This window comes from Balaenoptera acutorostrata, chromosome 4 (genome assembly GCF_949987535.1).
Source record: "Balaenoptera acutorostrata chromosome 4, mBalAcu1.1, whole genome shotgun sequence".
In the NCBI taxonomy this organism is placed as follows: Eukaryota; Metazoa; Chordata; class Mammalia; order Artiodactyla; family Balaenopteridae; genus Balaenoptera; species Balaenoptera acutorostrata.
Genome location: NC_080067.1, coordinates 151,591,957 through 151,619,808, shown reverse-complemented (window position 1 = coordinate 151,619,808; position 27,852 = coordinate 151,591,957). Strand labels below are relative to the sequence as shown.

Here is a 27,852-nt window from a genome sequence, read left to right as displayed (position 1 = left end):
CGTGACAGGGCCCGTGTCCCCGAGAGCCAGGGAAAGTCCAGGCTCAGGACACAAATCCAGTGGGAAACACATTTTCATGTTTCTGAAATCGATTTATGAGAGAAACCAGATTCTTCAAATCATAGTATTTGGGGTTTCAGGGTCTCCGAGAGGCTCTGTTTTATTGCCACGACCAGTTCAGAGCTCCTTGGAGGGTCTGTGGCACTGTGGTCAGTGTTTGGAGGCCCCGGGGTGGCTCGGCGCCCGCCCCTTCCAGATCTTCTCCCACCCGTGATGCCCGAAGCTTGTGCACAGCTCTGGATAAAGCTCTGGGGTAAACTCCTGGGTTTATTTTCATATTCACACGGCAGGACATACTGATAGGAGGGTGGGTTTCCTACAGGAGGATGGGACATGGCAGTCGGAGCTCTGCCACGCCGGGGCCACGACCAAGGACTCGAGCACAGTCTGTGAGCAACTGCCTGACCGGGACCGATGGGTAGGGGTGGGTGATGGCAGGAGGCGTGCTGAGGGTCCCCTGCGGGGGGTAGGCCTGGCCCTGCGGCCACCTCGAGGGTCAGCCTTGTCCCTCACCTTGCAGAGGCACCAAGCAAAGGCTCCATGCCCCAGCGCTCCTGAGAGCTGGATGGGACCGAATCCAGCAGGATTCCAACGGGAAGTGGGGGCAGGCCCACCTGGGCTGCTTGATTTATCCTGCAGGGATGCAGACGTGGGAGATGCCTCTTTGTCAAAGGCAGAGCCCCAGGGAGGAGGCGGTTGACACGCCCCTGACACACCTCTGCATCCTGAGCACTTGCAACTATTTTATTTACAACACTGAAAATAACACACCTACTGTGTCCTGAACAAAGAAATGAGTGAAAATTTCTCTCGTGTTTTAAGAAGCAAGTTCCACTCGTGGAATTCAGCGCCTGCTAGGGCTGGCACTTGTGCAGCAGGCCAGCAGTGGCCAGCGGGGACCTCAGCGTGGGGAGCCCTGGTCCCTGGGGCCCGGGGGGGTACCCACTTCCCATCCACACTGTGGCACTTCGGTCAGAAGAGGCCCCTGCTCAGGGGCTGCAGCCTGGTCCCTGTGTGCCCGCTCAGCTCCTCGAGAGCCTGCTTCTCCTTCTGGTACATCTGTAAGAAAGGGGTGGAAACAGCTCCAGATTGGCCCAGAGGCCTGGCCTCCTCGGGCCCTGGGGTTCCCTCCCCGAGGCCCGGGGCCTCCCACGCAGCCCAAGGCAGGCCGCGGTCCCAGTGCACAGGGAGCACCGACGTGCTGCCCGGTGGCGTGTGAACCCCGGAGCCAGCAGGGGGCTGGGGCCGGGCGCTGAGGCGGTGGTCTCGTGGATGAAGAGGAGCGCCTGCCTGGGTCGCAGGAGAAGGGGCCAGACTGGGTGGCCCGGCCCTGAAAGCCCCGGCGGGGTGTGTGAGGACGGCCCCCCGGGGAAAGGGCAGGGCGGGTGGGGGGGGGGGGAAGCGCGCTGGAGGCTTCCCTGAGATGCTGCCGGCGGGCGTGTGGGAAGCTGCGGGCGGGCGGGAAGCCGCGAGGCTGAGGAGGGGAGCCAGGCGGCCACAGCAGGGCTGGGGGTGGGGGAGGCGAGGCGGAGCCAGGGGGTGGCTGGTGTGGACCCAGCAGCCTAGGAAGGCCGGGGGAGGCCCGCTGCCCGGAGACTACCTTGTTAAGGAAAATATGCTTTTCTTCTATGCTGTTCAGGGAACCCGTCTGATTACGAATATAATTCGAGTTAATAAAACACAATACAGTGCATCTACCAACACAGACCTTCACAGACAGAGTAAACACGGGCAGCCTTCCAGGCGACAAACTGACAGAACTTTACCCAACAGGTCTGGATCAGACACCTGCACGCTCTAAATCCTGTTTCCATTGACAAGTACCATCCCAATGTCTCTTGTAAAGGTTTTTTAACTTTAAGCCATTTGAATTTTATAAAATTTACAGAATGTAGTGTCTCTCTTCAGACCTTTCTTTCAACAGTGAATAAATAACGCAGTTAACAGCATTTAGAGAGTCCAATATGTAAGACAAACACTGTGAGTCTTTTTTATAAAGCAGGCATTATAAGTTCTTTATTTCACTGCATTTCTCCATTTGGTTTTCATACTTGACTGCAAGGGGCAGGTGGTGCAGCCCCGGTTCCCGGGGCCTCGGGCTGCAATGCCCCCTGTGTGTGTGCTGGGGACAGGGGATGGCTCCTACCTTCCGCCACTCGGCCTCCGTGCTGTGTGTGAAGCCCAGCAGGTGACAGAGCCCGTGGATGGCAGTCACCTGTCAGAACAATTAAGAAGCTGCCTCAGGGGGTGGTCAGGACCAAGCCACGAGCCAGGGAGGAGGAGGAGGAAGAGGAGGAGGAGGAGGAAGTCAGGGAGAGCTCAGTGGATGCCTGGTGGGAGGTTAGGAAGCCTCCTCTGGGCCCAGGCAGGGCTGTGGGCAGGTGGTGAGGTCACAGGGGTGGGGTTTGGGGAGCAGCAGTAGGCCTGGCCCCTGTGGCAGGATGTGAAGATCATGATCTCCTCTGGGGTGGGGTAGGGAAGGGGCAGAAGGGTGGGTAGCTGTGGAGACATGGAGGACCAGGGCAGGGGAAGGGGGAAGTTACCCCGGGCTGTTAGAAGGTGCCAACGTGCAGCTGGGCACCAGCTGGGAGGACAGTGGCTTGGCCTGGCCCTGTGCCGGGGGATGAGGGCCCTAGGAGTGTGGGCTGGCCCTCCGCTGGGGGTAAGAGAATCCTCAGGGGATGTGGGGGAGTGGAAGAGGTCCACAACTGCCCCCCAGCCCAGAGCCCCCAGGGGTGCACAGCTGCTGGCCACAGAGGTCCCAGAGCTGAGACCTGTGCTGACTAGTCCTGTCTATGCTGCAGTTGCCCCAACTCCCAGGGAGAAAGCACACCCTCCTCCTGGCAGCACCCTGACGCCTGAGCACAGGGCGTCTCGCTGGGAAGCTCTACGCTCTGCTTCAAGCCTCGGAAGCACTAGGCTCCCCCAAGATGATAACTCAGGGTGTGGCTGTTCGGCCAAAGGAAAACACCTCAATTGAATCCACAGGAACGTTAAAACATGACTCAATCACACACCGCTTTTCAGAACACTCCCACCACCCTGCGTGACACCAAGCTGAGGAGACAGATCTGAAGGTCCTGGAGGCCAGAATCCTGCCTGCTTTGGGCAGTTCAGTAAGAAGCTCATGCAGCAGGTCCGAGCTGGCTAAACACAGCCTGCTGATCTCCAGAGGTAAAGCTAAGAACAAGGCCACTTTTGGGGCTCCGTCTCCTCAGCTGTACACATAGCTGCTCCCTGTCCTCTCCCCTCACCCAGTGGTGCCACGGGGCACGCAGACCCCACGGCCCAGGCTCTCCTCTCTGAGGGATGGTGAGAGGGTGCTGCCCCTGCCTGTGGGTCTGCCCCAGTGACCTCTGTCCTACATGAGGACGATGGTGTGTATGCCCGTGTCGCCTCCACCTCTTCTCACGGCCTGGATGGAGGACATCAGCCTTTGCTTTGCCAATCAGGATCTGTCATTTCAGCACTTACAGTCAGGATATCATAGTAATCTTCATTTTCTTGGCAGTGCTGGAAGATATACTCCACTCCCAGGAAAATGTCTCCTAAATTATAGTCATCTGGAAAATCAGGCTGGGGAATTTCGCCTGCTTTCAGATTCTGAAAATGAGGAAACACACATTTGGAGAACACGACCTCAGAACACTAACCGACCACAGGCCTACAGATTTCACCCCGAAAGACCCTGTGTCACTAGTCCCAAGGCAGACAAGTCGGGAACCGTGGCAGAGACGCTACACACGACTGACTGAAGATGTTCCCACCCTGTCAAATGAACCTTCCATTTCTTTCCTCCTTCCTAAGGCACAACCACCCAGCTCCCTAACTTCCAAGGAGCTAAATCACCACATCGATACAAGCTTACATTTCTGTTTTTTCCAGTTGTTGTTTTGTCCTAAACAAATAATCTTTCTCATTTTCCCACATGAAGACCATAAAGACCAGTCCATTCAGTTGAGGCCTGTTCACACTAAGCCAGTCACCTATGGCTTGATACTTCGGGTGTTAATATTTTTACTTCCTATCAGGGAAAATGATAAGTGGATACTTTAATACAGTTTTATACTACACAGTGAACATTTTATTTTCTTTCCACTTATTTCCTTGGGTGTGACACTAGTGGGTTAAACAGTAATCAAGATTGACTTCAAGTAAACTGCCAGACTGCCTTCCAAAAGGGCTGCCCCAATTTACGCTGCTACTAACAGTGTGGGGAGCTTCGCGTGGATCATTCACATAACGTAGGCAGTGACCTGATACATGTCACATATTTGTTTAAAATATTCACCCAATTCTGTCCTTTTATTCTCAGAGTTATTAAGAGTTTTCAATCCATACATATGCCTTATTGAATCACACTTAAAACTGCAGAAGCACTTTCTCTTTAATTCACTGGTACAGAACGCGGGGTCAGGGGGGGCAATCACCTCCCCTCCTCCAGCGACAGGATCTGATCAATAGGGGATGGTCACACGGTATGTGTATTTGAAATTTTTCAAAGTAAAACTTAAAATCATGTCTGTGGTATAATTAACAGGGATTTACAGAGGAAGGCAGGCCAGACAGGAACAGGAAAACAGCTTTTACCTCGTGAAATGGAAAGGAAAGCACATCGGTTGGGGTATTTTTGTCTCTGTAGATTCTGTTAATCTGCTGAATCTTTCTGTTGTCGACACAGACGACCCCCAGGTCGAAGCGCTGCACCCCCAGGGCTCTCCGCGCCGCCTGCACCTTCTCGCGGAGCCGCGCCCGCCTCAGGGGCACCGCCCGCTGCAGGTTCCTCAGCACCAAGCTCATCGCGGCCGGAGCTACCGCGCCCTAGAAAAGGCAGACAAATCAGAAAGCCATCCTAAGTTCTGTAGGAACCCCCGCGCACACACACTCAATTCATCTTGTTTGGTGGAATTCGTGGAAAAACGTCATGGAATGTGCCTTTCACTACAAGGAAGCCATAACACGGAAGGACGTTAACAGGCCGTGGAGTCAGGCGCGCCAGACAGACGTCAACAGCCACTAGGAAACCGGGGCGGCGGGGAGGAAGGGCCCAACGGTGAAGGGGTGCGGGTGGGGGCGGGGCGGGGGCGCCCCGTCGGCTCCGGGCCGCCCGCGGGGAACACCCGCCACCCCTCTTTGGGGAGGAGGAACTTACCGGGCGGAAGCCGGCTGGGCCGGGCCTGGACGCCGCGTACCGGAAGCTCCGCCGCCGCCGCCGCCGCCCGGCCAGAGAGCGGAACCCGAGCGCGTCGGGCCCCAGGCGCGGGACGGGCCGGAAGTGGGGCCGCCTAGCTTTCTTTCGCTGCGCGCAGTGAAGCGGTGAGTCTGGCTGCCGCGGTCTTTGCGTGCGGCTCCGGCTCGGCGCCAAGGGGCCTTGGGACGGCGGGCGGCGGCGTCCCTGAGCCGGACGGTGAGCGCGGCGTGGGGCCCGGGCGGGCGGAGGTCTCCCCCTTTCCCGCCGCCGCGCCCGTGTCGCTGACGGAGTGGGGGCCGGGGGCGCGGGGCCAGGGGCGCCGGGAGGACACTGCGGGCGCGGGGGGGAACACAGCGGGTGCGGGGCCAGCCACCGCGCCGCCCGAGGTTTGGATTGCGCTGCGCCGGTGCCCCTGTCCCGCGGCGGTCTGGGGTGGGGCAGCCTCTCTGCATGAGCACTCTTGTTCTTCAAGGCAGCTCCTGGGAGTAATCGCCCGCGTGTAAAAACGCAAATTATTTGTCTGTAAAGAGTATTTGGTGCTCTGGTTACTGCGAGAAAAATTAGACGGGAGGAAACACTGAAACACTAATGTTCTAATAGTGTTGCATTCTAATTCTGGCTGTTGAGATTGAAAGACGTCAGAAACCTCCTGTCTTTAAGTTGAAAAGAGTAACGGCTTGTATTTTCATATTGCTATTTGAGGTTTTCCGTGAATTTACCGATTCAGTAAAATGTTTTGAATTTTTGTTTTTAGTTTTAAGCGATCATGCTTTAAAGCTCCGTAACAAAGTAATTTATTTGTACCAACTTCTACCCCGCACTCAAAACCAAACCAAACCAAAACAAAACAACCCCACCAGTTGGCTCTCAGAAAATAAGAATACTTAGCCCTTTGCTTTACCTGACATGTGATTAAAAATTGTTTTCTTGGTCTTCCAGCACTACATAGCTGTGATGGTCTGAATTTTTGTCTTTCAGCTTATTGTGAAGATGAGGGGGAGCTCCCTAGCTGAACAGATCGTTTGAGGAAGGGGACTGTTTTTCTGTGCGTTTTATTTATTACCTTCCAATAATTGGATCAGAAGATGAATCCAGCTAATCCTTTCAGTGGGCAGCAGCCTAGTGCTTTTCCACCATCTTCCAGTAGTTCCATAGGGACGTTTCAAGCTAAGCCACCATTTCGGTTTGGTCAGCCCTCTCTTTTTGGACAAAACAATACATTATCTGGGAAGAGCTCAGGATTTTCACAGGTGTCCAGCTTTCCAGCATCTTCTGGACAAAGTCCTTCCTCTTCAGTGCAAACATTAGGATTCTCCCAAACCTCAAATGTTGGACTCTTTTCTGGACTTGAACACATTCCGGCCTTTGTAGCTACCTCTGGGCCTTCAAGTTCATCTGTGTCTGGAAACCCAGGATTTAGTTTTAAATCACCCAACCTTGGAGCATTCCCAAGTACTTCTACTTTTGGACCAGAGACTGGAGAAATAGCAAGCTCTGGTTTTGGGAAAACAGAATTTAGCTTTAAACCTCTGGAAAATTCAGTGTTCAGACCAATATTGGGGGCTGAATCCGAGCCAGCAAAAACACAGAACCAAATTACTTCCGGATTTTTTACATTTTCCCACCCAGTCAGTAGTGGACCTGGGGGACTGGCCCCATTTTGTTTTTCTCAGGTGACAAGTAGTTCAGCCACCAATTCAGATTTTACCTTTTCAAAACCAGGTAATAATAATTCATCATCATCTGCCTTTACTCCTGCTTTGTCAAGTCAAAATGTGGAGGAAGAGAAGAGAGGCCCAAAATCACTATTTGGAAGTTCTAATAGTGGCTTTACTAGCTTCCCCATATCTTCTTCAGGGTCCTTGGGTGAACCCTTCCCAGTTAGCAAAACAGGCGTCAGACAAGGATGCGAAGAAGCTGTTTCCCAAATGGAGCCACTTCCCAGCCTCATGAAAGGACTGAAAAGGAAGGAGGACCAGGATCGGTCCCCAAGGAGGCACGGTCACGATGCGGCAGAAGATTTGGACCCTCTGTTGAGGGGCGATCATCCTCCAGATAAACGACCCGTCCGCTTGAATCGACCCCGGGGAGGCACTTTGTTCGGTCGGACAATACAGGATGTCTTCAAAAGCAATAAAGAAGTAGGTCGTCTGGGCAACAAGGAATCTAAAAAGGAAACTGGCTGTGCTGAGTCTGGGGAAAATGACCACTTGGCCGTCCCAGGAGGCAGTCAGTCTGTCCTGGCACCTTCCCGGCTTCCAGGTGTGAATAAAGAGGAAGAAACTGAAAGTAGAGATAAAAAAGAAGGTGCGCTCTAAAAATGTACAAAATACAGTAAATCCTGCTGGCAAGTTCTTGGTAAATTTCCCTGGGTGTTAGTTTGAATTTCGTAGTAAACCCCCTGTAAACATTAGGGATCCTAACATACCATAGGATCTCAGAGCAGGTCTTACATCCATGAAAATTTCCTTTGCTCTTACCTGGTTGATGCCTCCTGTTGTTTGAAAACATTGCATCTGATACACATCTGTGCCCGTTCTCTGATCCCCTAGATTCTCTACGAGGAACTCCTGGCCGTCAGAGTAAAAGAAGTGAGAGCACAGACAGTCTTGGGGGCTTATCTCCTGAAGTCACAGCGATCCAGTGCAAGAACATCCCTGACTATCTCAATGACAGAACCACTCTGGAGAACCACTTTGGCAGAATTGCTAAAGTGCAGCACGTCTATACCAGGCGCAGCAAAAAGCTTGCAGTGGTGTATTTTTTTGATCATGTGAGTACTCCGACAAAGTTCATGTGAGTGAAAAAAGTGGCAAAGTTAGAGTGAACTTTGTCACTTTAAAACCTGTTTTTTTAAAAAAAAAAAAACAAAAAACCTGTTTTTTAAAATCTATCAGTTATTTGCTTGCTAGAATTTAGAAAAGTACTCTAATGTCTTAACTTAGACTGGAATAGCACTATTTATTTCATAAATTAGAGTCATTTGTGGAAAGCTTGCAGTCCCCACTGAATGCAGTGTTCTAGAAATGCTGGGTGAATGATTCCCGCGAAGTCAGATTTCTCTAAAGCACATGGGAGTGTCCCTGTAACCACATAGCACTTTGTCAGACTTGAGTTTTCTTGTTTTGTTTTTGATTTTGTTTTATGTGGTCATAGTACATGATGACTGTAAACATTCAGAACAATACAGAAAAGGTAAAATCTTCTTGTAATCCCATCCTCCAGAGAGAACTGCTGTTAATCGTTTATATACCTTGACTTTAAATTTGTGTATATGCATATATACACATAACACATTGGTTGTAGGGTGTACACTTACATGAGCTACTCACATTATGTAGCTTTATATATTTTGTTATTTTTTCTGAATATCCTTGTGGGGAAAAATTACGTTCTATAAAAATTTAGAAAGCATGTTTTCATACTTTTTTAAATGATAGAAGTATTACCTGTCAACATAGGGAAAAAAACCAGAAAGTCCTATGGCAGGGGGCACAAAATCACCCATAGTTCTATCCTCTAAGATATCAACTATGAAGATTATGGTAGACGTCTTTGTAAATTTATAGTCACATTGTTTTTACACAAATGGGATCACAACCACATACACCATTTGGTAACCTCTTCATGTGGTGATCTTTAGTAGCTTCTGAAATCCATGAACGGTGTAGATGAGAATGGGGTTCTTAAGTGCTACATGGCATTCTATCCTGTTTACCTACTTGGCTAACTTTCTGTTTGTGGACATTTTTGTGCATATATTTCTGAATATATCTTTTGTTTAAATTCCTGAGAGTGGAAGTTCTGTGCCAAAATATATGTGCAGTTTTAGGGGTTTTGCTATTTATTCTCTTCTGTTGATTTTTTTTTAATTTAGCAGCATTAATTACATTCACAATGTTATACAGCCATCACAGTATCTAGTTCCAGAACTTTTTCATCTTCTCAAACAGAAACTCTGTAACCATTAAGCCTCTCATCTACTTTTTAGCTCTATGAATTTGCCTGTTCTAGATACTTTGGATAAGTGGAATCATGCAATATTTGTCCTTTTGTGTCTGGCTTACTTCAGTTAGCATAATGTCTTCAAGGTTCATTAATGTGGTTATATTTCATTCCTTTATTCCATTGTATGGGTGTTACCACATTTTGTTTATCTATTCATCTGTCCGTGGATGTGGGTTGTTTCCACCTTTTGTGTATTGTGAATAATGCCGCCATGAATATGGTGTGCAAATATCTCCTCAAGACCCTGCTTTCAATTCTGTTGGGTATATACTTAGGAGTGGAATTGCTGGGTCATACAGCAATCCTCATTTTTTTAAAGTTATTTTCTAGCTATTGCAATGTGCTTTTTTTCCAGCTGAACCCTAAAAAAATACATTAAAAAATAAAATATATAAATACATTGTCATTGTAAGCAGTTCATTGATAATGGAAAGTTGAGGTCCTTCATCACCCCCATCTCTCCTGTTAGAGCAAGCACCATTATCTAGCGTGGTGAGTGTTTTCCTAAATGTTTTCATAGGTACATCTATATGTATACTAACATATAGTTGGTTTTGTGTATGTATATTTTATGATAAATTGTACCCCATGTGTGTCATTCTGCAGCTTCCTTTTGGGTTTAAGTGACTTGGCAGTCTTTCTGTTCCCGTACAGGAAGTCAGCTGGTGAGACTCATCTCACCAAATGCCAGTAAGGCCAAGTTTATGGGTTCTATCACAGTAAAGTGATTAATTTCAAAAAGGAGAAGGGCAAATACGTGCTTGTGAGGTAGGCAAGGCAGGTGAGGGCTGTGGCTGCCGCGGCTGAAGGCGGATGGTGTGGTCAGAACGTGCGGCTGGCAGAGGCGTAGCTCCGCCGTATAGAATTCTGCTAATTGCATTTGAGAGCTTCATTTCCTTTGGCCTCCTGATGTCCTCGTACTTTGTGTTGTGGACTGTTTTCCAGGCATCTGCAGCCCTAGCTAGGAAGAAGGGGAAAGGTTTGCATAAGGATGTGGCCATCTTCTGGCACAAGAAAAAAACAGGTGAGTTTTCAGTTGATCTTTGCACAGTCTCTGCTGCTTTGTGTGCAAGGCCTTCGAGCTTTGAGTGGGGTGGGGGTGGGGTGGGGTTGCCTTGTAATATTTCCTTGGGATCCTTTGTAACATCCTGTCACAATTACAATATTACTTTTTCAAGAAAATGTAAAGTCCAGTGTCGAGTGACTTGTGATATCATAAACTCTGTTCTGACTCTTGTGTCCTCAGGTCCCAACAAGAAACCCTTTTCCCTCAAGGAGAAGCAACCAGGTGACGGTGACGCTGGCCCGGGCACCGAGGACACACCTTTTCAGCACTCCCCTCTTGGCAAGCCCGTGGCCAGGGCTGCAGCCGGCAGCCTGAATAAAAGGTGTGGCTGGTCCTTCTGAATGCCTGTGTTTTACAGGGCAAGTGGGTTCTGTGACTTCTACTATCACTAAACAGGAGGGATTTCATAGCCATCATGACAGAGCATGAAAGGGAAGTGGGTGATATGCTGACACCTAAGTAGGGGCTGAAGGATGGGAAGAGGGCCTGCGGAAGGAGAAGAGGGAGGTGGCCCTGAAGAGGCCCGGGCCCCTCAACTCCCTCAGTCCCACAGCCCACGCAGTTGCTGTCTTGCAGCCCGTCTGATGTATACATGTATAGGCAATCACTTTTCCCCTTAAAACGTGTAATTGGCTGTAAACCACGTGTTCCTAATAATCGTTATAACTGTGCAGCCGTGTGCACAGCTCTCAGGCCAGGTCTGGCACTCAGTGTGCACTTCAGAGACCTCCCTGTGTGTGTGGAACCTCTGTTCCCAAAGGCTCCTCCCTCCCTCCCTCCCCTTGGCTCGTGGCCTCAGACTCCTGTGTGACCTCACCTTCCTTTTCACATCAGGCCTGCTTCTGTTCAATCCTTCTTCACATATTTTGGTCAATGTATAGTTTTCCTCACGTTTTGCACATTTTGGTCAATATAGTTTTCCTCACGTTTTGCAGTCAACAGTTTAGTTGCGGATTTGCTTTTGTGTTTTCCATTCCTTACATCTTCTTTGACATTCAAGTTCATGGAATGTTGAAAGCCAGCTAGAAAATGGGGAAGCTGACAGAGAATGCCCGGTTCTTTTCAGTACATGCTTCTACTGAAGGGGAGCTGTGTATGAAAACGTGTAGGCATGGTATTTCCTCATGGTGTTAAAACGTTCTTTTATTGCACTCTTAGTTTCATTTCTTTGAGATAGAAATCTACAGGTCGTTCATTTCAGCTGTTTAAATGGGCGCATCTCACTTTTGAAGAACACGAACTATGCGCAGTATGAGTAATGCCTTCACGGTCATCGCCAGCGTCGTCAAGGCCGCCTGTCTTCAGCGCTGGGCTTCCCAGCTGTAGAGGAGCAGGGTATCTTGGAGGATAAGGGAAGTGTTCGGATGTGGAAATGATCCGAATGCCTGATGGACACACAGCTCTTAGCATGTCATCTTCCCTGTAGCTCTCCAGTGAAGAAGCCGAGTCTTCTGAAGCCCCCTCAATTTGAGGGAGACCCGTTTGACGAGGGCTCCGAGGGCTCCGAGGGTCTTGGGCCGTGTGTGTCGTCTCTCAGTGCCCTGATAGGTACCGTGGCTGAGACATCCGAGGAGAAGTACCGCCTGCTTGACCAGAGGGACAGAGTCATGCGGCAAGGTATGGGGCTGCGTCTCGGCTGAGGCGGTCTTCTCGGGAGTCATGAGGGAAGGGGTGACCTCCGTCTGTGGGCTCCACTGCCGTTGAGTCTGCACGTATGATCTCTATTGCTTTCTAGTCTCCTGAGGCAGTGAATAGTGCAGATGTGTTTGTAATGTAATTTTATTTTCGGAAGAAAGCCAACCATTGATCCACGCTAGATTAAATAATTTAAAAGGGCAGTTTTTAGATATTGACAAAGCACACATTAAAAAAATTACAACTTCCTATTTAACAGAAATCACCACAAATAAAACTACAAAAGATATCAGTCCAGGGGAAAAATCTGTAGCTCATCATAGACAAAGGGCTGATTTCCCAGATACAGAAAGTCCTGTAGAGTCAGTATGAAAAACACCAAATCCAGTAGAAAAATGAGTAAGGTCTGAGAGGTTCAGAAAAGGAAGTGTCAAGAGCTGTTGGGAGTTCCCTGGTGGTCCAGTGGTTAGGACTCGCTGCTTTCACTGCCGAGGGCCTGGGTTCGATCCCTGGTCGGGGAACTAAGATCCCGCAAGCTGCTCGGTGTGGCCGAAAAAAAAAAAAGAGTTGGCTCTTAAACATGGAAAATAGAAATGGAAAGATGCAGATGCTCTCGGTCAGTCACGCAGCATCAAGAGATTGAGAGACGCAAACCACACCCGCTAGGGCGGCATGTCCCCATCGGGCCCCAGCGCTGCGTCCTTGTGCAGGCTGCTCCAGAGGAGACAAGTTGGCAGTGTCTTCAGGCTTGGGGACACTCACGCCTTTGACCCAGAATTCCACTTCCAGGAGTGCGTCCCACAGACTGCCCCACGTGTGTGCGATTCACTCACAAGGTTGTTTGTGATGACAGAGATTGGAAACTGACTGTCCATACAGTGGGATTCTAAATAGCCTGAAAGAAGACTGGGGATTCTTTATGGAAAAATGATCAGTATTTATTGTGAAGTGGAAAAAGCAGGGCGTGGGAAATGTCTACCAGTTGTGTACAGAAAAGGGGGAAGTGTGTGTGTGTCCGTAAATACGTAAGCATACTTGCTTACGTGTGTGTAAAAGTCATGGAGGTGAGAAAGGATCGCTCACGCTGATGGTCAGGACGGGGGAGCAAGGGGCGGGGGGCGTCCAATCTTGGACATTGTTACACCTTTGGAATGTTGAACCACACGAATGTATTTAAAACCTACTTAAAAAGCAAGTGTCCTATTAACACTAAGCAGTATGTGCAGTGACCAAAAATAAAACAGCACGTGTACCCTTCTTTGCAAAGTTTTTTCAAAAGTAAGTTTAACCTGTAGGATTTTCCTCTGTGGAGAGGCTGTAAGGGAATAATCACAGTGTCTCCTTAACACGGTAGTAAAACCTGCCATCATATGTTATGTCATTGACGTGTGATTGTTGTATTCCAAAAAAAAGTTATTACTAGATATTGGAATTTTTAAAAATAAAAATAAGATGTGAATGTTTTAAATTTTAGGTTGCCTTCCATTTCATTTGAAGGATACTTTTGTTAACTATTTAATTCTGTGGGTCATCATAGTGGTTTATTTAGGTCAGGACCCAGCTAACTTCCATTATGTGATTCCTGTTATACTAAAAACATGATGAAATACTGAGAGTTTTAGAATACTGGCAAATTTTGAATATTTTCATTTAACAAATTGATCCTTTTAACAAAAATACTGCAGCATGATTGTGTGTCACTGAGGTCATTATAGGAGACCCATCTGGAAAGGGGAGAAGCTCTGGAGGGTCTTCATGGGCCTCGATGGCCTGTCACGTGGTGTGGTAGGCTGTGCTTTCCTTTCTCTAAGGCCCAGTGCTTTTAAAATTTCTTTCTTTTCCTTTGCAGTTTGATGCTTATTTTTATTTCTCCTTTTATCATTATGAAAGTGCACTTCTCTGGCTTCCTAGTAACTGTGTGGTGCGTTCTTTTTACTTGACGCCTTCAGCTCGGGTGAAAAGGACCGACCTGGACAAAGCAAGGACTTTTGTTGGGACGTGCCCAGATATGTGTCCCGAGAAGGAGCGATACATGCGGGAGACCCGGAGCCAGCTTAGTGTGTTTGAAGTGGTCCCCGGCACTGACCAGGTAGAGTGCCACGCCCCCAGGGTGCTCTCCAGGCTGCTGTCCGTACTAATCACTGGGGTGGAGGGGCGTGTGCAGGGGAGGGAAGGCTGCACTGGTCCTTTCTGTACATATTTGGTCTGGTGTTTACTTTTCTAGAGGGCAGTGGGGATGTGCTATGAACAGTCGTGTTCCATTGTCTGCATTGTGAGGTGTGTAGGAAGCAGTCTTGCATAAGGTGACTGGACCACATGGTTCCCTAAAGAAATAGATACAGATTTGTTTCATAAATTTAAAAAAAATTTTCCTATTTTTTCTTTTCCCAGTTTTATTCCTGTCCTTTTTTATGTTTATATTTTGTGCATTTGAGAGGATGCTCTAGGTATGATTTTGTATGAATCTTTTTCACTTAAAATTTTATCATGAGCATTTTCTTTTGTTATGGTAAACTCTTTATAAGCCTTCAAAATTTTGAATGTAGGCATATTATTTGATTATGTAGCTCTGTCCAAACTCCCCATTTTGCAATCATTAGGCTGTTTCTGATTTTTCAGTGTTATTAAGAATTCTGTTGGGCATGCTGTGTGTAATGCCTCTGAGGTATTCAGCTTCCTTCCTTCTGATGGATCCTACGCATGAAGTGCTGTATCAGATGTGTGACCTTTCTTAAGGTTCCTGAATATGTGTCAGTGCACGTTCCCAATTGTTTCCCCAGAAATCTCCACCATTTTAGATTCTTTTGCTCTCTGTTAATTTTGCTTGCGGGCTTCTGCTCCCTTCCTGGCCGGTGGTTTCACACAGCGGCCTTCGCCTGACTCAGGGTCCCCAGCTAGGCAGCAGTTGTCAAGGCAAAGGCCCAGCGCTCCTGCCCCAGGAGACGGTGGTGACAGCTCACAGCCGGTGCCCAGGGCCTGGGCTTAACGGGCGACTCTGCTCCGCCCTTGGCCGCACCTCTTCAGCCTCTTCTTGCAGCTGGAAGATGCAGCTCCAGACTCTTGAGGGCCTTCTGAGGCCCTGCTGCTCCCCTGCCCCTCCTCGCCCTCCTCACTGCCGGTTCCGTTTCTGGTCCGTGTAGACTTAATCTGGTGTTTGAGCGTGGCTGAGACCTTTTAGAATCTTTAACGTCCTTTACCTGTCACACCTCTGTGCTTGGAGCCAAGCAGGTGTGTCTTCACTAAAATTCCTGTGTGTGTTGATGGGATAGCCTCTTATCTTCACTTCTTGTCATGTTTGCCAAAAACAAGTTTCTCTATTTTGTCTTTGAATTTTGTTACCTTCAAAGAGAAATTTTACGCTTTAAAATTGTATCCTGTAGTATTGACCTTATTTAAGTGTGTATGTGTGATTGTCCCCATTTTCGGGCACAGCAGCTGGGAGGCTGGCCTAGCGCTTGCCACCCAGCCGCTCACCCCTGTTCCCCGCCCTCAGGTGGACCACGCGGCAGCCGTGAAGGAGTACAGCCGCTCCTCAGCAGACCAGGAGGAGCCCCTGCCGCACGAGCTGCGCCCGTCGGCGGTGCTCAGCAGGACCATGGACTACCTGGTGACCCAGGTCATGGACCAGAAGGAGGGCAGCCTGCGGGACTGGTACGACTTCGTGTGGAACCGCACGCGGGGCATACGGAAGGTATCGGCCACTTGTCAAGTCCAGAGTGAAAGTGAGAGTTCTTGTCATTTTACTCAGTTACATTTCATCTGTAACAAAAAATACACTGTTACTTAAAATCATTACAAAGTCCTGTTAAAATGTACTTCATGGGCTTTGTTTCAAATTGAAATCTGAGAAATTCAGGTAATAAGCATGATTTTTCTAATAGTTGATTCTTATGTATGGGAATATGTTAATGAGATCTGTGTGTGTACGAGAAACGTGTATGTAAGGTGTGTGTGCGTGTGTGCGTACAGCGCATGCGCGTGTGTAATTTTCCGCCTCACTCGTGTCCAGGACATCACGCAGCAGCACCTGTGCGACCCAGTGACGGTGTCTCTGATTGAGAAGTGCACCCGGTTTCACATCCACTGTGCTCACTTCATGTGTGAGGAGCCCATGTCCTCCTTTGACGCCAAGATCAACAATGAGAACATGACCAAGTGCCTTCAGAGTCTGAAGGAAATGTACCAAGACCTGAGAAACAAGGGCGTGTTCTGTGCCAGTGAAGCAGAGTTCCAGGGCTACAACGTTCTGCTCAGTCTCAACAAGGGGGACATCCTAAGGTGAACTTCCCAGTTCAGAAGCCAGCCTAAGCCATAGGGAAAGGCAGGGTTTAACCAGGAAGAGAGCACTTAGGATTAGCGGTTCTGGGAGCACTGAGTTTTCTCTGGTGTTGCACACTGGGACGTCTGTGGGAAAGCTGGGCTCAGCTGTGCAGCCCCTGGAGCTGAGCCGCTGGGAGCAGGAGGCTGGGGCTGCCTGCCGGCGCCAGGGCGTCCAGAGCGGGCCCCAGGCCCTTCCTGAGCACGGCTTCTCCTTGTCAGTGGGAGAGCACGAGGCAGGAGTCTGCTGTATGAGCAGAAGAGGCGAGTGAACTAGGACGGGGAAGCTCAGGGTCCCCGTCAGAGCTGTCAGCGTGTTTCCTCGTATACGTGTGCACACAAACCTCGTCAAAGGTCTGAGTCATAGGAGAGGAAAAAATCGTGTGAAACAGAAATGCTAAGGGTGGGACTTTTTTTTTCTTTTTTTAAAAATTTATTTAATTTTTTTAAAATTTATTTTTGGCTGCATTGGGTCTTCGTTGCTGCACCCGGGCTTCCTCTAGTTGTAGCGAGCGGGGGCTACTCTTCATTGTGGTGCGCGGGCTTCTCACTGTAGTGGCTTCTCTTGTTGTGGAGCACAGGCTCTAGGCGCATGGGCTTCAGTAATTGTGGCACGCGGGCTCAGTAGTTGTGGCACACGGGCTTAGTTGCTCTGCGGCATGTGGGATCTTCCCGGACCAGGGCTTGAACCTGTGTCTCCTGCATTGGCAGGTGGATTCTTAACCACTGAGCCACCAGGGAAGCCCTAAGGGTGGGATACTAAGGATGAATTTTAAACCTTGCCCTGATCTATCTGTAGACATTTACATGAGAAATATGTTAGAGTCCACTAGCCTTCCATTCCTGTTGTTGGTAAACTGGATCCCAAGTTTCCCTTATTTATGCTGAAACTCTTTTTCAGCTTGCAGAATATCTAGATGTGTGATTGATTTTAAATTAAGCCTTGGAGATAAACTAGTTAGGGAAAATGGCTGTGTAGTCTTTTCGTATATGATGGGCATTTGTCCCCTATCTTGAGTAATTCTTGAATAATTAATAATTTTTTTTTTTTTGGCCACACTGCACGGCTTGTGGGATCTTAGTTCCCCGACGAGGGATGGAACCTGGGCCCTCAGCAGAGAGTGCACAGACTCCTAACCACTGGACCATCAGGGAAGTCCCCAAATCAGTTTATTTATAAACAAAACAAAGTTAAACTTTGTTTCTTAGACAACATCTTCAAACACAGCTGGCAGTCAGTTGGCATTAAAGTAACTCTTTGAAAATCATTCTTAAATTATTGCTTCAATTTGTTTACTTTATCATTCATCATGTTTTTAAAGAAAATCTTTGTTACCAATCCAGCCCAAGAGTGGTGGCTTTGACATTGGTAAACCATGAACATATTGGCACGTGTGACCATATCAAGACCTTCTTTTTCAGTATAGTTGAAATCTGTTTTATTGTCAGACCTATTTTCATGGAAATTTTGTCTAATTAAAGATCAAATTCTAACCCTTTTCATCTCCTTTAATTAACAGAGAAGTGCAGCAGTTCCATCCTGCCGTTAGAAACTCCTCTGAGGTGAAATTCGCTGTTCAGGCTTTTGCTGCATTGAACAGTAATAATTTTGTGCGATTTTTCAAACTGGTCCTATCAGCTTCTTATCTGAACGCTTGTCTTCTGCATTGTTACTTTAATCAGGTGAGTACTGACACTGTACTTGCAGAATTGACGAAAGCTGGTTGCTACTTGTGACATTTAAGAGCTTCTTTGTGACAGGAGCATCTCAGCGGGTCCTGGGCTAAGTCTTGCGCAGCCGCCCCTGAGGGGACACTGCTGTTGCCTGTCTATGGGGTTGGCACCATTGATCACCGGTGGAAAGGCTGTGCGGTGGGAAATACTCTTCTTCTGGCTCAGATGAGAGAAATCTCTTCAGAATGATAACTTGCGTTCAGAACTATCATCTTCCATGGAAACAGAGAAGCCAAAAAGCAAACTGCATGCACAAACCCCTAACCTAGAACTTATTAGTGTTATCAGTCTTCATTTTTAGAGTGAGCTTGATGTTGCTAAATTCATTTCGGTAAATATCTAAAGTGCCTTTTCTTTGTTGCACTGGGGTTACAAAGACAGGGCAAGACCAGTCTCTTACCTCAGGATTTGCATAGAGTGTGAACTCCTGGTCTCAGATTTCCAGAGTCAGGTCTTCACCTTCTGAAGCACTTGGGGACGATAATAGAGCAGCCTGCACGCCCACCTCACACAGCACGCCCCTGTGCTGTCCTGTAGCTGCGGGCGGGCGGGGGGGGGGGGGGGGGGGGGGGGGGGCGGGGGGCGGGGGAATGCCGGGAGAATGCCACCTGGAGTCCTTGCTGGGAGCCCCTGGCGGCCGCTGGGTGGAGAGGAGGTTGCCTGGGAGATCTCGGGAACCTGCCTGGCTGGTTTTGTGACTCCAGGTCATTTTTCTTCTTTGGTCACAAGTCCTCCTGTAAACAGTGACTAAACCCACCATCACATCCCAGGCAAAGTCTTCTGCAAGTTTGCTCACTGTCAGATCTGACAGTTTCCAAGAGAACTGAAATTCTGGAACAAATGAAAAGATTTGTAACAATGTGCCGCTTGGGGAACTCTGCAGTTGATAAATACAAGTGATAGTCGACCATTTGTACCCATTTTAATAATTTTAAACTCAAAAGAAATCGAAGTATTTTTCTTTAGAAGGACAAAGTGTTTCACTAACAGCGGCCCACAGTGGCCCATTGTCTCCTGGACCTCGTCTCCTCTCCCATCTTCCCTGGCTCCGCCCCCGGCGCCCGCAGCCCCCAGCACGCGCCTGCCTCGGCCTTTGCGCTTGCTGTCCTCCCTGCTCTCAGAGTGCACGGTGCTCCCCTCCTGCGGGGCCTGGCTTGGCTGCCCCCTTCTCGGCAGGGCGCTCCCCGTCCTCTTCCTCAGCTGTTCTTTCTGCCGCTCTATCACCGTTAAACGCACTTAAAAGCACTGTGCATTTGGTACATTCATTTTGTTCAATGTTGGTGTCTCCTGCCACGTCAGCTACGTGAGGACAGGGGTCTTGTCTGTTCACTGTTGGACACTCAGCGTGGACATGCATGCCAGCCTTGAAGTCACACCGTTGATCTGGGTTGAACTGGTTAAAGCACACTGAAGAGGAGGAGCAGGGCCACCGGAGTCCTGGGATCAGACTAAGCTGTCAGCGCCTTCATGGTTCCCCCTGTCCACGTGCTTAAAATGCTCAGTGTGATGCTGTGAAGCAACTTTCTCTCTGACTTGTACTCAGTTTCATGTCACACACTTTCCATGGCGTTCCGTCATGTCTGCAGTAATTTTTAGCAGCTGTAGCGCTTTCTGTTGAGTGGCGGATGCACAGTGTACTCTCCCTGCCCTGCTGTTGGATGGTTTGTTTTCTAGTTTTTCTTAAAAATAACGCCTTCATGGCCCAGCCTTTTCCGGATGTGAAACTGTTTGCTTTGCATCACTTCTGGGCATTCTGCTGAGCAGACGGCCCGATGAGCGCTAAGCTTGGGACCCGGGGTGCTTTCCAGAGGGACTGAGCCGTCTGCGGTCATGGAGCGCCTGACCCTCGGCGACTCAGTGGCTCGGCTTCTCCTCTCAGATCCGCAAGGACGCGCTCCGAGCGCTCAACGTGGCCTACACTGCGAGCACTCAGCGCTCCACCACCTTTCCCCTGGACGGCGTGGTGCGCATGCTGCTCTTCAGAGACGGCGAGGAGGCCACAGACTTCCTCAGCTGCCACGGCCTCACCGTCTCCGACGGGTAAGCACCGAGGCCCGCACCGCCGGGCCTCTCTCCTTTCCTCCCGTTTAATTCTGGGAAGGCTGGGAAGTGCCAGCTGCGCGCCAGGCCCTGGAGAAGGCACGCTCCGCTGCCTGGGGTGCCGGGGAGCAGGCGAGGGTCAGAACCGCGGGGGATGTCCCCAGGCCACACGCTGTTCGTCAGCAGGTTAGGGTTCAGACTCTTCCTGACTTTTCCCAAGTTACTCAAGAACCTGATGGTCGAGGTTGGGGCCTTCCTTGTTCTGTCCCTGAAGATGGCCTCTCTGGCCAGGCCAGGGCTTCTCCTCTGCTGCAGTCAGAGTTTTGAGAACGTGGTGGAACTTGTGGACCCTCTCCCAGAAAATGGCTCCATAATGTGTAGCCTGTCGTGTCCGGATCTGGGGTTTCCCTGAACCCATCCTCCTCTGACTCCTCAGCCCTGGCCCCGTCTGCTCCCTGCAGACCTGCCCTCGCGGGATGAGCTGGGAGCGTGTAGGGGAGCGTGGCTGCGCCTGGGGCCGCTAACCGTGAGGCCAGGTGGCTCCTGTGTCAGAAGGAAGCGCTGGCAGTGGTGGATGCCGTGGGCCGGGCCGTGGGCTCGGCCTTTGCTGCCTCCCCTCATTTCCACGTGGCCGTCTGGCGACACAGTGACCGCAGGGCACTGAGGAGGTGAAGGGCGGCCTCTCGCCTGTGTAACGCTTCTCCGTGGGTTCTTTGTGGTCTGTGTAGCTGTGTTGAGCTGAACCGGTCCTCGTTCCTGGAACCAGAGGGTTTATCCAAGGCCAGGAAGTCGGTGTTTATTACCAGGAAGCTGACGGTGTCAGTTGGGGAGATCGTGAATGGAGGGCCGTTACCCCCTGTCCCCCGTCACACCCCCGTGTGCAGCTTCAACTCCCAGAACAAGTACGTCGGGGACAGCCTGGCTGCGGAGCTGCCCACGGGCACTCAGAGACCCGGCTTGGACGTGGCGGGTGAGTGAGGCTGCGGTCTCAGGAGGGCACCCGCTGTGCTCCCCCTGGGAGGCCTCGTCCTGGGGCCCGGCGGACGTCAGCTCGGTGCTGCCTGAACGGCTCCCTGGCGCCACGGTGCTTTGTTCCCGCGGGTGAGGCGCACGCGGTCCCCCGGCTCATGGCTCAGGAGGCGCCCTGTGGTGGTCTGCTTGGGGAGGGTGGCCAGGGCTTGTCCTTGGTGCCCACGTTTGCCTGTTCCTTCCAGGTGTAGGGAGAGGAGAGGAGTGCGGTGCGGAGGGGGACGAGACCCCCCCGGCTCTCCTCCTTCAGGCCCTGCCCACCCCTGTGCCAGCTTCTCCTCCACACCTGCCGGCACTGCCCTTGAGCCTGGCACCCAGCCTCTTCCAGCCCCCCGTGCAGCCCCCTGTGCAGCTGGAGCTCCTTCCCCCGAAGTCTGCACCTGTGTACTCGGACGAGGTAAGGGACCTTTCTGTCAGGGCTCTGAGAGCCCGTCGTGGGCAAACATCCAGCTGCCTCTGATGTCCAGTCTGACCGCTGTCTGTGTCCCTGGGGTGTCCCTGTGGTCAGCATGCCTCTGACAGGTGGCCCCGGGGCCGAGCAGGGCCTACCCACCACACAGGTTGTGTGACTTGATCTCGCCACCCTGTTGCTTGGGCAGGCACTGGGCACCACCCCACTGGGGGATCTTAGGAGGCCCGAGGTGGGGAATGAGGAAGGGCCGCAGAAGCTGGGGACGTGTGACGTTGGGGTGCGGCATGTGGCCGTCTGAATGGCCGTCGTTGAGCAGGCAGCAGGCTTGTCCTGGCATGTCCAGAAGGCTCCTCTCTGGTTATTAGCAGGAACCCTTTCCAGGAGCGCACAGCCGACCCCCATGTAAGGGTCATTAGACGCCTTCAAACAGCTCTCAGTGATGAGGTCTTGGAGGGGTTTCTGAGCTGGGCGGGACGGTCCATGATGTCTCTGGTTCCGTGAAGACCTTCAGTACCTTAGGCTGTGGAGGCGGACTGCTTGGTGATAAGCTGGGTCTGGATCGAGGCGGCGTTTCCCCAGCCAGTGCTCCTGACGCCCGTCCGCCCTCTCCTTAGGACCTGGTGCAGGTGGTGGATGAGCTCATCCAGGAGGTTCTTCAGGGGGACTGCGAGGAAGTTGGTGCCGCTGGGGCAGCCTTCGCAGCCGCAGCCCTGGGGTAAGTGTGGTGCCTGTCCTGCTCTGAGGCTGTGTGCACTCCCTCCAGAGGCTTCCTCTCATAAAGCTGCTCTCAGTCTCCAATGAGAGATCACAGCTACGCCTTTGTACAGGCTTAAATGTCGGTCCTGCTCGCTGGTGGGTATAATCCCTCACGTTCCTGACCTGTGTTTGTCGTTTGCAGGTGGTTTCTCTGTGTGTATGATTTTTGAGTAGCATTAGGTTTATTAAAGTTGTAAATTAGAAACCTGTTTTTCTTTAAACTTTAAACGTGATAAAAAATCTAGTAATAAAAAAAATCTAGTTATAATTAGTTCATTCTCTGTTAAAAAATAAAAACACTCACTTTACTTGATCTTGGATTAAGTCGCAGTTTATAAATTTGACAGATTAAATTCCCTTAAACATTTTATACCATTTGCATTTAACACCATGATGAAATTTCCTTAGACATTTCAAACTACACTTATAAATTTTATAAAGCTGATTTTGTGGAACACTTTAAGCATCTAGTCTTGATAAATTTAATAATCAAAATCTTTCTAAACGTTTAAGCAACTTTTGGAGTTAATAGTTAATTAAAATCTGTCAAGTTTAGTAAGTCAGACTTTCTTAAGGATTTCAAACTTTTTAAAAAAATTCTAGTACATATAAAGTGACACAATTATACGAAAGGGTATTATCAATACTTAAAAACTGAAGGCACTTTTTGGCCAACCAGATATTTCCCTGTATAAATGTAGTTTACACAAAAGGGTCAGTCTTGTTCATAGGTTTGTTCAGTTTTTTATATACTAGAATTAGATACATACTTTCTATTTGATGGAGATAAAAATAAGTAAGACTTCCATGGGGTTTTTTTTTTGTGTGGTAAAATATACATAACAAAATTTACCATTTTAACCATTTTTAAGCTCACAATTCAATGGCATTAAGTATATTTACAATGTTGGATATTCATCACCATTGTCTACTTCCAGATCTATTTCTGAACAATACTTCGTTAAATATATGCACATACATACACATGTATATATGCCACATTTTATTTATTCACCTGTGCTTAATAAGGTGTTTCCACCTTTTGGCTATTGTGAATAATGCTGCTGTGAACACTGGGGCACAAATAACTGTTTGAGTCCCTTTCAGTTCTTATGGGTATATGTTTAGGTGTGGAATTACTAGATCATATGATCTATTTTTACTTTTTTGTGAAATCACCAAACTGTTTTCCACAACGGCAGCACCATTTTTGCATCTGCACCAGCAGTGCACAAGGGTTCCAGTTTCTCTACATTCTTGCCAACACTTGCTGTCCTTTTTTTTGTTTTTTTAAATAATAACCATTATAATGTGTGAAGTGGTAACTCACTGTGGTTTTGATTTGCATTTCTCTAATGACTAATGATGTTGAGCATCTTTTCATGTAATTTTTGGCCACTTGTGTATCTTCTTTACAGAAATGTCTACTTAAGTCCTTTGCCCATTCTTGAATTTTTTTGTTGTTGAGTTGTAGGAGTTCTTTCATATTCTGGATACTAATCCTTTTTCAATATTTGATTTGCAAATATTTTTTTCCCAATCTGTGGATTGTCTTTTCACTCTTTTGATAGTGTCCTTTGATGCACAAAAATTTAAAATTTTTATATAGTCCAATTTATCTATTTTTCTTTTGTTGCCTGTGCTTTTGGTATCATATTCAAGAAATCACTGTCAAATCCAATGTTGTGAAGATTTTCCACTGGGTTTTCTTCTAAGCGTTTTATAGTTTCAGCTCTTAAATTTAGGTTTTTGATCCATTTTGATTTTGTTTTTATATACTGTGTAAGATAAGGATCCAACATTGTTCTTTTGTATGTGGGTATCCAGTTTTCACAGCACCAGTGTTGAAAAGACTGTCCTTTCCCCTTCAAATGGTCTTGCCACCCTGTTCAAAGTCAGTTGACCATATATGTGAGGGTTTCTTTCTGGGCTCTGTATTCCATTGGCATATATGTCTGTTTTTATGTTAGTACCATATTGTTTTAATTTGATTACTATAACTTCGTAGTAAGTTGTAAGTTTTGAAATCACAAAGTGCGAGTCCTTCAGCTTTGTTTCAACTTTCTCTTTGAAGACTGTTTCCCTATTTGGAGGCCCTTTAAATTTCATAAGAATTTTAGGATGGGTTTTTCTGTTTCTGCAAAAAGTTATGTTGGGATTTTGATGGTGATGCCAATGAATCTGTAGCTTGCTTTGGGTAGTACTGACATCTTAACAATATTAAGTCTTCCAGTCCATGAACATGGATGTCTTTCCATTTGTTTATGTCTGCCTTAATTTCTTTCAGCAGCGTTTTATAATTTTTATTGTACAAGTCTTTTGTTTCTTTGGTTAAATTTGTTCCTAATTATATTATTCTTTTTGTCGCTATTGTAGACGGAATTGTTTCCTCAATTCCACTTTCAGAACGTTCATTGCTCGTGTATAGAAATGCCATTGATTTTTGGGTGTTGATCCTTATATTCCAATCTTGTTGAACTTTATTTTATTGTAATAGCTTTTGAGTGGATCCCTTAGGATTTTCTACATATAAGATCCTGTCATCTGTGAATACACATAGTTTTCTTCTTCCTTTCCAGTTTGGATGTTTTTATTTTTCTTGTCTAATTGCTCTGGCTATAACTTTTAATACGGTGTTGAATAGAAATGCCAGATAGGGCACTCTTGTCTTGTTACTGATCTTAGAGGAAAAGCTTTCTGTCTTTCACGACTGAATATGATGTTAGCAGTAGGTGTTTCATATATGGTCTTTATCATTTTGAGAAAGTTCCCTTCTCTTCCTAATTTATTGAGTGTTTTTATCATGAAATGGTATTGAATTTGTCAGATGCTCTCTCTGCATTAATTGAGATGATTGTGTGGGTTTTTTCCCCTTCAGTTTATTAATGTGGTTGTATTATATTGATTTTCATTTGTTGCATTTCAGGAATAAATCTCATTTGGTAGTGTGAGATTATACACTTGGTAGTGTATAATCCTTTCGGTATATTGCTTAATTTTGGTTTGCTAGTATTTTGTTAAGGATTTTTACTTCAACATCCACAAGGGATATTGGTCACTAGTTTTCTTGTGGTGTTTTTGTCTGGCTTTGGTATCAGGTCAGGGGAATGCTGGGCTCGTAGAGGTGTTAGGAAGTGTTCCTTGTGCCTCGGTGTTTTCGAAGAGTTTGAGAAGGGTTGGTGTTAGTTCTTTAAGTGTTTGGTAGAATTTGCCAGTGAAGCCATCTCATCCTGGATTTTTCTTTGCTGGGAGATGTTTTTAAATACTGAGTCAATCTCTTAACTAGTTATAGGTTTATTCAGATTTTCTTTTTTTCCTGCGTCAGTTTTGATAGATTGTGTGTTCCTAACCATGGGCTTGATTTTTATGCTGGAAGGCAAATAGGTATTTTTTCCCTTGCTCGTATTAGAAGTCTAGTGATACGGTTTGTGTGGCTTTTTTTTTTTTTAATATATTTATTTATTTATTTATTTATTTATGGCTGTGTTGGATCTTCGTTTCTGTGTGAGGGCTTTCTCCAGTTGCGGCAAGTGGGGGCCATTCTTCATCGCGGTGCGCGGGCCTCTCACTATCGCGGCCTCTCTTGTTGCGGAGCACAGGCTCCAGACACGCAGGCTCAGTAATTGTGGCTCACGGGCCCAATCGCTCCGCGGCATGTGGGATCTTCCCAGACCAGGGTTCGAACCCGTGTCCCCTGCATTGGCAGGCAGATTCTCAACCACTGCGCCACCAGGGAAGCCCTGTGTGGCTTTTATTGTTTACTTAGAGCCGTGTCCACTTTGCTCTGTCTAGTGTTTCCAGTGCTGCTATGGAGGAGCTGTTAACAGCTGCGACCGTGGGCATTTTGAGGCACATGGCAACTGAAGAAGTGACGAAGGAAAGGGAGCGAAAAGAGGAAGAGAGGCGGCGCGCTGAAGAAGAGAGGTGAGGGTGTCGCGCCCCTGCAGTGCGCGTAGGGGGTGGAGTGTGTGCACAGGGGGAGAGCCTGCCCTGGCCTAGGGTGCTCTCGCTTTTGCCCACTGCACTCGTATCAGACCCACGGCTCGCCCTGCGCCTTCGTACACTGTGGCCCAGGGAGCGGGCAGGTCCCACCTTGTAAGCAGCAGCCCCTCCCCATCGAGAGGGAGTGTGGGTGGTGGTCCGGGAACTGGAGTGGGCGTGGCTGTGTGGCCTGTCTGGTGGAACCAGAGGTGTCAGGCCTGCCAGAGGGGCCAGGCAGCACAACTCAAATCCCCACTCGCAAGGTCACAGAGTGTGACGACTGTTATTTCTTGTGCTCTTTTTCCTTTTCCCTTAGGTTGAAACAAGAGAGGGAACTGGTGTTAACTCAGCTGAGCCAGGACCTAGCTGCAGAGCTGACAGAGCTCGTGGTGACAGAACGTGTGAGGGAAACCTGCTCCCAGGAGTTGAAGTAAGTGAAGCGCTGGTGTCCTGCAGGGTGAGGCGGGTGGGCGGGCGGGCGGGAGGAGGGTTAGAGGCACCATGGCCAGGCTGGTCCAGCTCAGGCTAGCTGGCTTTCATTTTGACAAGGAGTGTATCTTCTGGTTAGCCAAACACTAACAGGCTGTCCCTGTTCTTGCGTGCGTTGCTTCCAGGGAGGCCCTCACTTTCACTCTCATCCTCCTTGTTGACCCAGCCCTGGGTGTGGGGATGTTTCTGTTAGCAAAAGAATTCGCTGGTGGTCTTCTCCACACCAGGTTACTTACCGTTAGTTTTTCTCAAGTAGAAGATCTTTTCCTTTGTTTTGTATGTTAAAAGATTCCTTTGAGCTATTTCACTTAAGAACTTTATTAATTTCAGTGCCAAGCTTCAGGGAAGAAAGAGGTTCAGTTGTGCTGGGAAATCTGTCCTTGCATTTAAGTTCCCCTGAGATAGGCCTGCAGCCTCTGGTGCAGATGGGGAATATAGCCAGGAGGCAGAGTATATTGTTTAATTAATATTTCTTTCCATTTCTATTAATTGGGAGTCTATTTCACTGTTTACTATAAGCAAGAGACTTCACAAATGATGGGTGTTTGTCTGTTCTTAATCCCAGGAAGGGGTATTAAGAGAGAAGTAAAACCTAGGACTCATTGACGTGCAGGGAAATTGCTGTTCTCTGCAGTTCCAGAAGGCTTGGACTACAGCTTGGCCCAGGGCTGTCTCCATCGCCACAGAGGACGGCTATCGGAAATGGGTCTTGCCTGTCTGGGCTTCTTTGACTTAATGGCTAAATATATTTGATAAAGGCCTCTGTGATCCCTTGGTTGATAGGATTTTGTTGTAAAAAATCTCTTTCAGATTCTGGTTTATCTGAGGGCCACTGTCACATGACCTTAGGCTGTCAGCCTCTATAGCCAGCTATCATATCCTTGAGACATTTCTAATTGCAAACATCAGATATTGTTGATGAGAAGATATTTCAGTTGTCTCAATGGTCATTTAAAAATTAAATTTCTCACTATAAGATACAGGGTTATCTCTTGACTATCTATAAGGGCCCTGTTGGATCTATAATCTTGTACCCTGTACCACTTTAGTTCTTTTTTCTCTAAATTTCCAGATGTCTGTGCATTATATAAAATAAAATCTTCAAGCTTTTCTTGCAGCAAAGATATCATTACA

General features: G+C 48.3%; 2 protein-coding genes across 4 annotated transcripts in view; one reads left to right on the top strand and one right to left on the bottom strand.

Annotated features, from left to right (window-relative positions):
- Positions 1-790: 790 nt before the first annotated feature.
- YBEY (ybeY metalloendoribonuclease) lies at positions 791-5,348 on the bottom strand. 2 transcript variants are annotated; one of them, XM_057546123.1, is made up of 5 exons: positions 5,213-5,348; positions 4,651-4,881; positions 3,535-3,663; positions 2,207-2,275; positions 791-1,119 (listed from the first exon to the last, which is right to left on the bottom strand). In XM_057546123.1, exons 2-5 carry the CDS (start codon positions 4,858-4,860, stop codon positions 1,033-1,035), a joined length of 495 nt encoding a protein of 164 aa, XP_057402106.1. In that variant the 5' UTR covers positions 4,861-4,881; positions 5,213-5,348; the 3' UTR covers positions 791-1,032. The 2 variants fall into 2 exon arrangements, with proteins under 2 accessions (XP_057402106.1, XP_007172698.2); XM_007172636.3 differs by lacking the exon at positions 5,213-5,348 and adding an exon at positions 4,996-5,132.
- Positions 5,240-27,852, top strand: part of MCM3AP (minichromosome maintenance complex component 3 associated protein) — a 42,397-nt gene continuing 19,784 nt past the window's right edge. Inside the window, exons 1-16 of one of the 2 annotated variants that reach the window (XM_057546121.1) lie at positions 5,240-5,376; positions 6,230-7,558; positions 7,804-8,024; positions 10,205-10,283; positions 10,506-10,647; positions 11,752-11,942; positions 13,910-14,049; positions 15,454-15,651; positions 15,970-16,238; positions 17,798-17,960; positions 19,891-20,051; positions 20,780-21,021; positions 21,266-21,477; positions 22,107-22,207; positions 26,041-26,172; positions 26,546-26,659. In XM_057546121.1, coding sequence (XP_057402104.1) covers positions 6,337-7,558; positions 7,804-8,024; positions 10,205-10,283; positions 10,506-10,647; positions 11,752-11,942; positions 13,910-14,049; positions 15,454-15,651; positions 15,970-16,238; positions 17,798-17,960; positions 19,891-20,051; positions 20,780-21,021; positions 21,266-21,477; positions 22,107-22,207; positions 26,041-26,172; positions 26,546-26,659 — 3,587 coding nt within the window. In that variant the 5' untranslated portion in view covers positions 5,240-5,376; positions 6,230-6,336. Of the gene's footprint in view, positions 5,468-6,229; positions 7,559-7,803; positions 8,025-10,204; positions 10,284-10,505; positions 10,648-11,751; positions 11,943-13,909; positions 14,050-15,453; positions 15,652-15,969; positions 16,239-17,797; positions 17,961-19,890; positions 20,052-20,779; positions 21,022-21,265; positions 21,478-22,106; positions 22,208-26,040; positions 26,173-26,545; positions 26,660-27,852 lie in introns of both variants that reach the window. The other variant, XM_057546120.1, reaches the window with a different exon arrangement.